This window comes from Camelus ferus, chromosome 4 (genome assembly GCF_009834535.1).
Source record: "Camelus ferus isolate YT-003-E chromosome 4, BCGSAC_Cfer_1.0, whole genome shotgun sequence".
Taxonomy (NCBI): Eukaryota; Metazoa; Chordata; class Mammalia; order Artiodactyla; family Camelidae; genus Camelus; species Camelus ferus.
In genome coordinates, this window is record NC_045699.1 from 29,328,203 (window position 1) to 29,342,904 (window position 14,702).

Sequence of the window (14,702 nt, forward strand, 5' to 3'; positions counted from 1 at the left end):
TCCTCAGTTTCCTCTGGGAGAAATGTGGCGTCTCCATTCAGCATTCCTACAATTCCTGGAAGGCAGGTAGAATTGCATCCCCTGCCCCAGACCTAGAGAAGCAGAATCTACTTTCTAACAAAATGGGGTGATTCACATGCACATTAACATTTGATAAGCAGAATGATAACACTAGTTTGCATTTGGATTGTTACTGGGAAGTAGAGTAATACTTAATATTTATTAAACACAATGAATCAGACACTGGGCTAAACTTTACATCATCATCTTATTTGATGTTCTCCAAACTCTGCAAGGTAGGGGTCATTACCCCCATTTTACAAATAGGGAAACTGAGGCTTAAAGAAGTGATACAACTTGCCTAAGGTCAAAGAGTGGGAGCTCACAGAGTTGGAATTCCAATTCATATCTCTGTGTCTTGAAAGCTTGTACTTCTAACAATTCTAGAGATATGACCATATATCCACTGGCATGTATATGCTCCATCCATGAATGAAATAGATATACTTTGCAGCTTTATACTAAGGAAAAGACATTTGTTTTTTATTTCATGTCACATGGTTATTAAATTAAGCTTCAACCTAGCATTGATTTCCTGATGTTACCAAAGGAGAAAACTGGAAATTTTCCATGACAGAAATTAAGCAAACAAAACATTCATTTGGTCATCTTGACTAAATTAAAGGGTAAAGGACTTGGCCAAAGCTTGAAAAATTCATACATGCAGGTTCTTTAAACAGATTAAAATAGCTGGCTTGAGCAATGTTGGAGCGTTTTTCAAAGTTCTTTGGGGAACTTTGCATTTTTTTTGCAATCAAGGCATCAATTGGAGCCGTCACATCTCCAGGAAACACAAAACAAGTTATTTGCATTACCTCCCGAGATAACTTTCTCTCAAGCTAATTTTATACTTTTTTCCCCCCATCTAGCAATAGAAGCTTAAGAGTTTTCAGACTTCCTATCTTAGTACTTGACAGGTGAGGGTAGGACCAGGGTAGGGGCAGGGGACTGCTTTACACAGCCACAGTTTTCAGAAAACTCCAGTTCCTGGTTCAGGACAGATGCCTGCTCCGGGCACCTAACTCATGCACTTCTCTTTGTAGGAATACTGCATGGAGACATCTCATCTCTTAGAAATCCTCTCCCCAACTAGATTCTTCTGCTGTGTATACCTCAGGGGTCAGCAGAAGTAGATTTGGAGGCTGATTATAGGCTAAGTGGAGTGACTCAGGGTGTGGTTCCTGGCCCAGAGTGACCTCAAGCAACACCCTGGTCATGTGCCTCCTGGGTTTTATTCATTTCTGGAGGACAAAAAAAGAAAAACATAAAAACACAAATGAAAGATATAAGATTGGGGTTACTTTTTCTTCCAAGACATGACAAAATACAAAAATAAATATTTTCCCTTAAGTGTGTCTGGATTATAACATGTCCTTAGGTTTTGAAATGGAAATATAAGAAAAAAATGAAATGTAATGCTACAGTAATAAAAGAGTGTGATTAATGCGAAAAGCTATCCACACAGATCAATAGAACAGAATGGAGAAGCCAGAAATAGACCCATACAAATATGGCCAAGTGATTTCTGACAAAGGTGCAAAGGCCATCCAATGGAGAAAAGATAGTCTTTTCAACAAGTGAAAAAATGGGGCTGGAGCTGGAGCAACTGGATGTCCACAAGCAAACAAACAAATAAACAAACAAAACTTAACCTTATATAAAAATCAACTCAAGATGAGTTGTAAGCCTAAATGTAAGATGTACAACTGAAAATGTTTAGAAGAAAATCTTTAAGTTTTAGGTTAGGCACAAGAGTTCTTAGATATGACAATCCATAAAAGAAAAAAATTGATAAATTGGATATTATCAAAATTAAAATCTTTGCTCTACAAAACACACTGCTAAGAGAAGGAAAAGATGAAAAAATTTGCATAACACATAGCTGATGAAGAATTTGTATCCAGACTATATAAAGAACTCTCAAAACTTAGCCATAAGAAAATAAATAACCCAGTTAAAAATGGCCAAATGATCTGATATGCACTTCAGCAAAGAAGATATATGGATGGGCAATAGGTATGTGAAAATATGTTTATCATCACCAGATATAAGGAAAAGGCGAATTCAACCACAGTGAGATACTTCTACACATCTATTAGAGTGACTTAAAAAGAGAAAATGACAATGTCAATACCAAGTGCTGTCAAAGATGTGGAGCAATTGGAACTCTCATACTTTGCTGGCAGGAATGCAAAAATGGTATACAGACTATGAACGGTTTGATGGTTTCTTACAAAGTTAAATATATACTTACCATATGACTCAGCAATCCCACTCCTAGGTTTTCACCCAAGTGAAATGAAAACATATGCTTCCACAAAAACCTATATACAAATGTTTGTAGCAACTTTGTTTGTAATTGCCAAAAATAAGAAACAACCCAAAAGTCCCTCAACTGGGTAATGAATAAACAAAATGTGGTACAAACATACAGTAGAACACTACTCAACAGCAAAAAGGAGTGAACTATTGATTCATACAACAATATGGATAAATCTCAAGTGCATTATGCTAAGTGGAAAGAACCCAGACAAAAAGAGTATTTAATAAATGATCCCATTTACATGACATTCTGGAAAAGTTAAAGCTATAGGGTAGAGAATAGATAAGTGGGTACCTGGGCTTAGAAGTTGGGGGAGGATTTTTTGTTTGGTGATAGAACTGTCTGGGCCTTGACTGTGGTGGTGGCTGTGTGACTACACATTTGTCAAAACTCATGGATGATTTTATGAAAAAACAGTAAAATTTTAATTCATGTCAATTTAAAAATAAATATTTGAAAAACTAAATGAAAATGTTTTCTGATAGTTTTTCACTTCAAACTTTAACTTATATTATAGATAACACTGTAAAGCATCCACAGAACGTACAAGGAAAGAGTTAATTTCATATGTCTCTAAAATCCCAGCTGGGCAGGGTCCCGTAGAAAGGACACATCAAGTGTTCCTTTAACTACCACTGCAAAGGCAGGGCTGAAGTACGCAGAATATAGGGATGTTTTCCATGGATGGCCCCAAGTCGATGTCTCTAGTACCAGTCCAGATTGGGCAGCCCAAGGGAGGGAGAGAAACATGACTGGGTAGAGAGTAATTGGGACCACCTGGAAGGGAGGGAAAAGCTTTTCAAAAAGTTATCTGTGCCAAAGAAGGCACTCTTTCTCAATCAAAGGTGGAATGCTGGATGACTTCCCATGGAATCAGGGCTGCTATCATAGAGGACCTAATCCCCTGTATCCGCCTGTCTTCCTCTCTTACCTACTGGTATTCTCCCAATGTAATTCACTCATGGTCCTGACTGCACATGTGAATGGTCTATGAACTACTTTCCCCAGAAAAGCAAAACTCCTGAAATTGCTTTCCTCCCTGCCCTACATTCTCCAGTAGAATATCTTTCTTCAAAATCCAAAGGCATAACCTTAAGGTTCATTATTCATTTAGACACAAGAAGATTCTGACTTTCCAATTCAAGTAATCCACATTAATGTGTGAATGACCAAAGGTTGCTGATGTTGCTTTTTAAAAGAGAAGGTGTCCCCCTGACCTTTGTCTCCTCACTGTCCCTGCCAGAAGAGAAGGGGACAGCTGTGTGGCACCTCACCTTTCAGGACACTCCACCCATGCCCTCTTGTGTCAGTTCAGAGGTGCACGGTCTGAGTGGTCCTGACTTCTTGTCACTACCATTATTGGACAGTGGGGATAGATGGGCCAATATTCTCAGTCCCTGTTTCTGTAAGACAAGGACACGGATATACAAAAGCCACCCTGGGCACCATTCTTTTGGCTGTGCTTAACCAGAAATCACACTGCCTCTCACAGAAAGCCTTCAGCCTGAGGACCACAGTCTCGTCCTTGGTTTCAGCTGAAGGTCATTACCTGTTCCTCTTTCTCAGTCCCCTCCCTTTGTCCTTTCTTACCTGCTGTCTGATGAAGCTGCATTTCCAGGCTCAGAATTAGCAGGAGGAGGAACATGTTCTGTACTGGATCTGAAACAGACAATTGAAAGTCTCAGAGCCACCTGCAGTTTGCTGGGTCTCATGATTTGGTCATTTGCTCACTCTTGAAAACAAGAAAATGACTCGTAAACAAATCTTTTGGGGAGGCAGTGGACCGTGATGGAGTCGAGAAGGGTTGATCACTCAGAGAAGAGAGGAGATAGGGTAAGAAGAAGCGAGGCCCTCTCTCGATCCAAATTAGAAGCACTTCTTCCTTCTCTAACAACTGTTTCTAAATATGAACCAGTCCTCATAGTTACCCATGCTGGTGGTTATCTGCACCTCTTTGTCTCTCCCATGAAGCCTTCCATAGTTTCAGTAGTAGGCCCTTGAAAACCAATCTTGTTTGTCAAATGAAGAATACACATCACCTTTTCCAGCTGCACTGGAACTCTGGGAGTCAGACACTAGATAGTGTTCAATAGAACAGAGTTAGAGTCTCAGCAAAAACTTGGGAGTTGACTGAGCAGGTAAAGCAGTCAAGCTCTTTGCAGGGCTATGATTGAATGTGCCCGTTACTTGAACTATTTGTCATTAAGAGGTGTAGACAGGGAGAGCAGAGAACTGGCTCCACTGAGTAGCTGCCAAACCTTGGTCCTGTTTCAACTCCTGTGCTTCCACCTTTGCTCAACTTTTCCACCCAGGGACTTCTACAGGTTGAAGGCAAAAGGGACAGGGTATACCACTGTCAGCTTTTTTTCCTTCAAACAGGCTTTCAAAATTTTATCAGCCATAGAATCATTTCTCCAAGGGGAAATCAATTGGAGCCATACATCTAAATCAGATAAAAGCAGAATTGCTCTGTGTATAGTGGAAAGTCAGTGGAGGATTTGGATCAGGAGAATGGCATGATCTCATTTTACATTTTTAAAAGAGGACTCAGTTTTGGTGTAGACAATAGACCACTGTTGTGAAGGAGAATGGGATGAGCAAGATTAGAAGCAGAGTGATAGTAAGGAATGTTTTTGCAGAGATGATAGTTTGGGTTAGAATGGTGGGGCTGGTGGAGGTAAGAAGTGGTCTGTTGATGGTTTTTTATTTTTAAACATTTTTTCTTGGTCCTTTAAATGTATTAAATTCATAACAGCTTTATCGGAGTATGATTGACGTACAATAGAGGACTGTGGGTGTGTGCACATAGATATATTTAAGACACAGATGATTCAATGGTACAATTCAGTGGTTTTCAGTATATTCACAGAATTATGCAACCCACACCAGTACCTAATTTTGGATCATTTCCATTATTCCAAAAAGTAACCCAATACTCACTAGCAGAAACTCCCCAATTCCTCTTCCTCTTCCCCCAGCCCCAGGCAATCACGAATCTCCTTTCTATCTCTATAATTTACTTATTCTGGATGTTTCATATAAATGGAATTATACAATATGTGGTCTTTTGTGTCTAGCTTCTTTCAGTGAGCATATTATTTTCAAGATTGATCTGTACTGTAAAACATTATCAGTAGTATATTCCTTTTTATGACTGAATAATATTCCATGTATGAATACACCACATCTTGTTTATCCATTCAGCAATTGATGGACATTTGAGTTGTTTCCACTTGTTGGCTATTACGAATAATGCTACTATGACACTCAGGTACCAGTTTTTGTGTAGATATATTTTTGAATCTCTTGGGTATATACATAGAAGTGGAACTGCTTCATTAAATGGTAACTCTGTTTTACTTTTTGAGAAACTGCCAAACTGTTTATCAAATGTACGATTTGCAATTACTTTCTCCCACCCTGTGATTGTTTTTGCAGTTTCTTGATAGTGTTCTTTGAAGCACAAATGTTTTAATTTAATTTTAAAGCATAAATTAATTCTGATGAAGGCCAATTTGTCTATTTTCTCTTTTAATTGCTTATGCTTTAGGTGTCATCACTAAGAAATCATTGCCTAATCCAAGGTCACAAAGATTTACATCTATGTTTTCTTCAGAGAATTTTATAGCTTTAGTTCTTATATTTAGGTATTTGATCTAGTTTGAGTTAATTTTTATATATGGTGTGAGGTACGGCTCCAGATTCATTCTTTTGCATGTGGACATCCAGTCGCCGCTGCACAATTTGTTGAAAAGATTATTCCTTGTCCATTGAATTCTCTTAGCATCCTCACCAAAAATCAATTGAACTTAAATGTATGAGCTTAGTTCTGGAATCTTAATTTTCCACTGAACAATACATCTTTCCTATGTCAGTACCACAGACTGTTGATTACAGTAACTTTGGTAAGTTTTGAAATTGGGAAATGTGAATCTTCCAACTTGTTCTTCTTTTTCAAGTTTTGTGGGGGTTTTTTGTTTTGTTTTGTTTTGTGTTTTTGGTGTGTGGCTATTCTTATTCCCTTGCATTTCCATGTGAATTTTAGGATCAGCTTGTCCATTTTCACACCCAAAAAAAGCAGCTGGAGTTTTGATAGGGATTGCACTGAATCTGTAGGTCCACTGGAGAATATAGCCATCTTAATAATATGAAGTCTTTCAATCCATGAATGCAGTGTGTCTTTCCATTTATTTAAGACTTCTATATTTTCAGAGATTTGACAGGAATTGTTGACAGGTTGGAAGGGTAGTTTGACAAAAGTAAAGAAATCTAGAAAAATTTCTAGGTTTGGGGCTTGAGTCTCTAGGGCAATGGAGATACTATTTATTAAAATGGAGAAGACTAAGAGTGAAGCAGATTAGGGAGCAGAAATCAAGATTTGTATTTGGAATGTGTTTGGTTTGAGATGCCTATTAGGTATCCACGTTGAAGATGTTTAGTATGCAGCTGGATAACTGGTAGTCCAGAGTTTGGGGCAGAAATATAAATTTGGGAATCATCAACGTATAAGTGTTACTAATGCCATGGTGCTGCACGATGTCATCTAAAGAGAGATAAGGAAGAGAAAGTGTCAAAAGGACTGAGATGTGGGTCATTCCAACATTTATGGATCTTTGAGAGGGAGGGTACTAGCAAAGAAAACTGAGAGGCAGGGTACAAAGGCAAATGAATCATCTCTTTTATTTTCTGTATTCTCATTTGACTTCTGGAGCCTTGTTGACTGTGGAGGGACTGCCCCCTCAAGATTACCCAATTCCTAGAAATAGTAAACAACTCACCCTCAAGTGCGCCTTTCATATGCAAATCAACCACTCCAAAGCCCTATCTTCAATCACCTCCTTATTAAGCTCTCACACTCTGGGCCACTATCTATTTGCCCTAATCACCCCAGGGCCAGATACTAGACAATAAGGGACAGCTCCTATCCCCCCAGAGTCTGCTGAAATTATTCAAACTAGCCCCATTCGTTCCTGTGGAAGCCACAGTAAAGGCTCCTAGCTACTTCCCCATCTTCTCCCAATGCCTCCTGTGTGACCCTGATATTTACCTGTGTGGCTCCCTTTGGAGTGGCATGCCCTTTTCTCTTGGAATCTATGAGTATAACAAATTATTTTTTCAATGGCACTCACCTCCTAATCTGTTGGCCTCACCGTACCTAAACAATAATAAAACCTAGAGTTTAAAACATAGTACTAGAAGGAGAAAGTGATCAGTTGAGCCAGCTCCTGAGAGCTAAATTTAGCAGTATGAAGGTCATGGATTACCTTGATAAGCATGGTACCAGTGGGTTTGGTGCAGATGAAAGCCTGTGTGGATTCGAGGGACAATAGGAGGTAAGGATGTGGAGACAACAGAATATAGGCAACTCAGGGAAGAGTGCTACAGGAGAAATGGGGCAGCAGCTAGAAGGGAATTGAGGTGGGCTGTATTCTTAGTTTAGGGAGGGAGATATTACAGCAGGTAACAACTGGGAAGAGAATCAAGTGCTTTCCACTGGGCAATGCTCTAGACACAACTTAGCTAGACTTGAAAACCCTCTTCCTTGTTGAAAATAAAAATATGTATAAAAAAGATAACATCTTAAGCTGCACCTGCAGCCTTGCCCAGCATTTTAAATTCTAGAATACAAAAGGATAGCATGTAACATGTGGTCTGGCAACAGAAAAGACTCCTAGTTCACTCACCACTGCTTTTAACTTCCCTTTCTTCCTTGCCCATCCAAGGGGACTTTCCTTGCACACTGCCTCCTTGAGTCAGTTGAGAGACAGACACTTTCATAAAGGTACTTTCCAACAAGCAACCTTCTTTCTTCTAGGGATAATGTGTCCCATGCAACAGTTAAGAGCACAGGTTCTAAAGTCAGATGCATCTGTGTTCAAATCCTGGGTCTATAAATTATTAGCCTCTAACACCTTGGACAGTTATGAAAACTCTTTGTGTCCCATTTTCCTATAGTGCCAACAATAATAACTTCTGCTTCAAGGCAGAATCTTGGGGGTCATCTTAAACCTACTCATCTCTCATCTTGAACATCCAGTCCATTCCCCTACACCTGTTAATTCTACTTCCTGGATACTTCTTGGATTATGCCTCTTCCTTCCACCACTCCACTGCCATCACCTTAATGCAGCTTCCCACCATTTCTCATTATACCATAGCAGAGCCTCCTCACTGCCATTTTTACCTTCTAGTCTTGCTTCTTTCTACTCCATCCTCCTCTTATCAAAGTGGAGGACACAAACCTTGGTGTCATCCTTGACTCCTGTTTTCTCTCACCTGCATCTGGTTCATTAACAAATCCTGTAGGCCTTTCTTTGAAACATATCCAGAATCTGACCACTTCTCACTGCTTTCATATCAACTTGAGACATTATCACCTGTCATGGTGATTGTAACCTTGCCTTCCTACAGTTGATTCTCAACACAGGAGCCAGAGCAATTCTTTAAAAATATAAGTCAAACCATGTCTTCTTAAAACCTTTTGATGGCTCAGTATTTCACTGAGAGTAAGAGGGGCCTCTGTCCTGAGCTCTCCTGTGCTTTAGAGGATCCCACTGTGCTCATGCCTTTCATGCAGTGTGAAGTGTTCGCAGGACTGAGAGGTGTCATCTGGAGCCTGTGATCTCTCTCCACCATCCCCACAATCTGGGTCCTTGGGATGCTGGAATTCCCTGCCCAAATGGCCCTAAGCCTGCTTCCAGGATCTGGCTTCTTCCCCAGATCCATCCATTCAAGGATGGACCTTGCTGCTAATGTGCCCGTCCCTATGCCTGGACACTTTACTCTTTTTGATGAGATGACCTTATGGAAAATTGCAATAGCACCACTCATCCAGCATTCCCAGTTTCCATTTTCTGTCTCTCTTTTCCAAAGCTTTCATTACCATCTAACATGCTATGTAACCTACCTGTTTATTGTATTATTACCTGCCATCTTCCATTAGAATATAATCACTAAAAGTGCAGGGATCTTCATCTATTTGCTTATGACTATGTTTTCAGTACCCAGAACAGTGTCTGGCAATAAGTAGGCACTTGATTAGTATTTGTTGAGTGAACTATCCCCTTATCTAGCAGGCAGAACAATCTCTTGAACGCTGAATAATTGAATCTGACCATGTCACTCCTGCTTAAAAGACTTTAGCAGCTCCCACTATTTACAAGGTAAAGTTCTTAGTGCAGCGCACAAAACTTTCCCTGACCTACCACCTTCTGCCTCAGTCACAGAGTAATACATGCACTTTCCATGACTAGGGCCTCACAGGTGCTTTGAGAATTCTAATCTTCTATGTCTAATCTTATTTTTTTAATCTTATTTTTCCTCTCTCTCAACTTCTTCTTGAGTTTAAAAAACTGTATTGTACCTTAAGTAGCCTTACGTTCTCATGCATTCAACAGAAGTGAATAACTCTTTTCTAACTAACTTAGGGTGCTTCTGCCTCAATTGTACCTACTACTCACCCCTATAGTGAAGCACTTAACTCATTACTGGTATGTTGATATATTACACTTCTGTTTTCCTAGGCTAGAACAAGAGCTCTTTGTACAGTCTGCCTTGGTATCTGCAGGGTATTGGTTCCAGGATCCTCTGAAGATACCAAAATCTGCCGATGCTCAAGTGCCTTATGTAAAGTTGATAGTACAGTTGGTCCTATATGTAGGGTTGCGGAATCCTGCAGATATAAAGGATGGACTGCCCTATATTAGGTTCTTTTAACTGTGTGCTGAATGGACAAGTGAAAGAGTGCTTACTTGCACAAGAGCTTAGCATCATATTCAGGAATCTGAGGAGTACTGGCTCCCAGTTGACTCTACTCCCTATCAGAGAAACAGAAACCTTAACTTGGTTGTTTATTTTGGCCCCAAATAAGAACTTTCCATTGAATGGAACCACTCACAACAGAATGGGCCACTAATGGAGTGGGAAGGCATCATCTCTGGAATTGTTTAATAAGCAAAGGGTGCATGTTGAAGCAAGAGTTTCCACAAGAGGCAGAAAGTGATCCCTTTTTAGCAGTAAAATTATTTACAAAGTTGTCTCCCAGAAGAATGTTTACACAGGTATCTCAAGCCCCTCACCAACCTCTCTCAAAACATTAGACAATCTGGATAAGACCCCTGCCCTCTGGTTTCCTTAGAAGAACCACGTTTTCTGAAGAAGCAGGTTCTTGAAGCTTTAATGTTAGGGAAGTATGAACTCTTAATATTCAGATAGGCAAGGCCTGAAAGAATTTACTTAGAAAATTTATGGAGTGCATTGCCAAAGTTAATTAACTCAATGCATCATTTACAGAGCGGCCATGTGTAAGGCACTCCTTTGGCCTAAATGAGCACCATGTTGCTGCTTCTCCATGATACAATGAACATGTTCAAACAACCACACTCCCTCTGTAGTCTCCCCTTTTAATATTCACCTTTGTTTTGGATATAAATATCTTACTATCTATACCTGGTCAGCTGTTCATTTTCATCTTAATTGTACATCCCTTATGTACATGGTTGTGTTTGCCAGCCTTCCCATGAAGTTGAGGTTGCTCATTACCGCTAACTTTATATCAGGCAAGCTGGCTTCTAATGAATACTTTGGAATGTGGGTGGAAAAGAAGTTTTTAATCAAATGATCAGTTTAGCTGAATTTCTTAATTTCTAGATAATTCTTAATGAATTTCTGGGTAATTCTTGGTAATTCTGCCTGTGAACAAGTTGTAAGTGTTGATGTCAAGTCGTGATCTGAAATGGAGCAGAACGGCATAGAACATTTTCTAGTGGCTCCAGGAGGAGTCAAGAAGGGCCTTCTAAGTCAGGAAATGATTAGGCTTGAGAGTGAGAAGAAGCAAAAGCTATTCTTGTTAGATTTGTGGAAAGTCCTGTTCAAATTGCTGTCCCATCTCTGCTTTCACTCAGGTCACTGGAAAAGATGCTTCTCTTGGTGGCATGGTAAGAAGGAGTTCTAAGGTAGCTATCAGGAGACAGGAGTTCCAGTCTTTGTCCCCTAATGCCCTAGGAACTCACTCTCGGCTCTGCAAAAAGAGGGGTGAACTAGGTGATTTCCAAGGTCCCTTCCGTGTACCATCTATGCAACTAGTGGCCCTAAACAACCAGTCTCAACCATTTGGTTTCCCCATGTTAGCTAACACTCAAGTGTGTAACATACCAAGATTTTTGATGAACCATGAACATTTCTCTTTTTTAAGAATTAAAGCATGATTCCATTTCTAACTACCACAAGTATTACTGGCCTATCAGTAACTATCGATCACAACGTTTAAGATGAAGTTAAGATACATAAGACTTGACTTATTCCAGCTAAGGTCTTTTACTCCTTTCCTCTAAAAGGCATTTAAGAAAGTGAGTGGAAATGACATCATGGAGATAATTAATGAACCTCAACTTATAAATGTGTACATATGTGTATGTGTACATAGATAAAAAGCTAAACTTCTGATAATTTAGGCACTCTGTTATTAGGAACACAAAACAATGTGGGGTGCTGCATAACCTTTGCTGCCTAGGTTGTGGCAGAGCCAGTAGCCAGAAATGTGACGTTCGGTCGGTCAGCCACTTCCCTCACCTAGGGAGAAGCAGACCTGGAGAACGCTTCCTGAGTCTATGGAAACCATCAAGTGGAAGGTTCCTACCTCAGTGGACATTTTCCTGTTCCTTCTCCTCCTCCCTCCTCCTCTTCCTCATCCTCCTTCTCTTTCTCCTCCTCTTTCTGCTGCTTCTGTTTTTGCTTTTGCTTCTCTGCTTCTTCTGTTCTTTTTCCTCTGTTTCTCTACCTGCCTGTGAAGATTAAGCTCCCCAAGGGCAGGAATTTCTGTTTTTGTTGCTTACTATGTCGCTGGTCCCTCAAATAGCCCCTGATACATGGTGGGTCCTCATTAATATTTGTTGAATGTCTAAATCAGGCTCCCGTGGTCCATGAGCCATAAATATAAATAGCCCTTCGAACATGTTGATACTGGGAGGGGTATGTGAAAAATACTTTGCAAATGGCAAAGTGTTCTTCACATTCATTGTCATTATTACTCATGGTGGTGACTGATGATCTTTGGTCCAAAATTCCCATGGATTCCTAATATGACCACTCCTTTCACTAACCCATGAAGATCTCACCAGGTAAAGTCTACCTCGTCTTTAAGACTCACTCAGGGTCACCTCCTTCATGAATCTTCCCCTGTGCCTCCTAAGTAAATGTCTGCAAAACTGCTGCACCTCTCAGAGTACTTCTTTTCTACCCTGTATTTAATAGTTTATGTTTAACTTTCTGCTTAGTAGATGTTTAGATCTTATTTGGCTTATTTCTATATAAAAGAGACTAGTATCAATTGTATTCAATCATACTGTATTTCCAAAAAAAAATCCAGAAAATTTCTGTAAATTCTGAGGAGAAATTTGTCAGCAGAAAATGTAAGCAGGAAAACTTTTCCAAGCAAAATTTGCAAGAAGATCAAAAATCACTGTAGGTGCCAGCAGGTTCACTTTCTGGTTGCTTCAGGCCGTTTCTTACCATTTCACCTACCTCCTGAAATCTATTTGTGAACTGATAGATGAAATTTATGATTTTACAATAATTTACAGAAGTTTTAATTCTTTCTTTATTTCTTTTATTCAAAACATTTACTATTTTCTATGTGCCAAGCACTGGTATGCAGAGGTAAATAAGACAAGCAGAACCAGTGCTTTCAAGAATTCTCTAGTCTCTAGAATAAGCAAGGCATAAATACTTTATGGAAATGTCTCAAGGATCCTAGCAAATAATTTCTTTATGCAATAATAACCAGCATAAAGGATCATGTTTGTGTAACACTTTATTCCTGGCTGAACAGTCTTAACTCTTTTGACTTCTCCTCCTCAACTGTCTAGCACAGTCCTGGGTATCTATGAAGACCTAGATAAACACACACCAAGCTGATTTTAAATACCTGAATTAATCACTGTTTTTGAAGCCAAATGTCTAAAAGAAGAATTTTAATTAGCAATGTTTTAAAATAATTTGGGTTTGAATGCCTTTGGCAAATAATGCAGAGTTTGCCCCAGGCCCTACCACACCCTATTGTCTTACCTACAGCTTGCATTCACACTTTTATTACCTACAGGCATTTACGCTTTTAGGGAATCTTAGCAACAGTGGCTCTGTTTTTAGAGGGGGATCAGTAAACTTTTAGTGTAATTATTCAATCCCTAAACCATCTGAGGCATAGATAGACTATCTGTAGCCTTAAAATGCTATTCTAGTCAATTTAAATTAAATTCAAATTTACCTTAATTTAACTTAAATTCATATTGCACCTTAAGTTTTTTGGTCAATAAACACTGAGCTCCCATTTTTTGCAAGTCTTTGTATTAGACTGTGGAGAATTAATAGAAGGATTCATCTAAGAAAGGATTCGTGCCCTTAAAGACATTATAAACATAGTCAGAAGGTTAAAGTTTATACACATGAAAAATAGTAAGAAGTGGTGTAAAATATTTTGCATGAAAATGCAAAAACCATGGAAGCTGAGTGGAGGAAGGGAGACTTCCTAGATGAGTGGGATTTGAAATAAGCCTTTCAAGCACTGGTAGGAATCAGAGAGGAGCTACTCTTGATGGCACTGAGATGGCCCAGAAAGCAAAGTTTCAGAGGTGCAAACACACAGGGCATGAACCTGGCTGGAAATACAGATTGAAACAAGAATGTTAAGGGATTAATGCCAGGAAGAGCTGCCACTAGGAGACAGTGACAGTGAGAAACTGAGTGACAACACCAAAGATGTTTGAAGAAGATTCTAAAGAAGTAGGAAACAGCTACCTTCCCTGATGCTAAAACTGCTGATTCTTTCTAAGAAATCCTGTAATTTGCTTTCTCTCCCTTACTGCTTTTGTGCGAAGGACCCCCCCAAACTTCTCCCTGACATTCTTTACAATAGTTTTAACCCAGAGGCTATGCTCCAGGAAGAAGATAATGGGTCAATAATCTCAGAAGAATGGACAGACCCTCTGCAGTTCCCCCATGATGTCAGAAAGATTCATGAGGTTAAGGAAAATGTACCAATGTACCAGCACCCTGTAAAATGCCCTGATTGTTATCACCTTTTCTGTTCCACCCAGTTTTTTTCTATAAGAGGGACTCACAGTCTCTAAGGGATTAGCCTGTTATGACTCCCCTTTGCCTGGCAAAGCAATAAAGCTGTTCTTTTCTAATCCTCCCCAAACTCTGCCTCCAAGTTTCAATCCGTTTTTGGAGTACAGAGGCCAGTTTTGTGGCAACAATTTAATCTGAGTTTTTTGGGTTGTTTTTTAGCATATAATGAGGGAGAGTGGAATTGGGGGCCAGC

At 39.6% G+C, this 14,702-nt stretch overlaps 1 protein-coding gene across 1 annotated transcript in view; it reads right to left on the bottom strand.

The window, feature by feature from the left end:
• Window positions 1-14,702, bottom strand: part of PDCD1LG2 (programmed cell death 1 ligand 2) — a 56,868-nt gene that overhangs the window by 39,579 nt on the left and 2,587 nt on the right. The window contains exon 2 of the mRNA XM_014560446.2: window positions 3,974-4,042. Coding sequence (XP_014415932.2) covers window positions 3,974-4,028 — 55 coding nt within the window. The 5' untranslated portion in view covers window positions 4,029-4,042. The remainder of the gene's footprint in view (window positions 1-3,973; window positions 4,043-14,702) is intronic.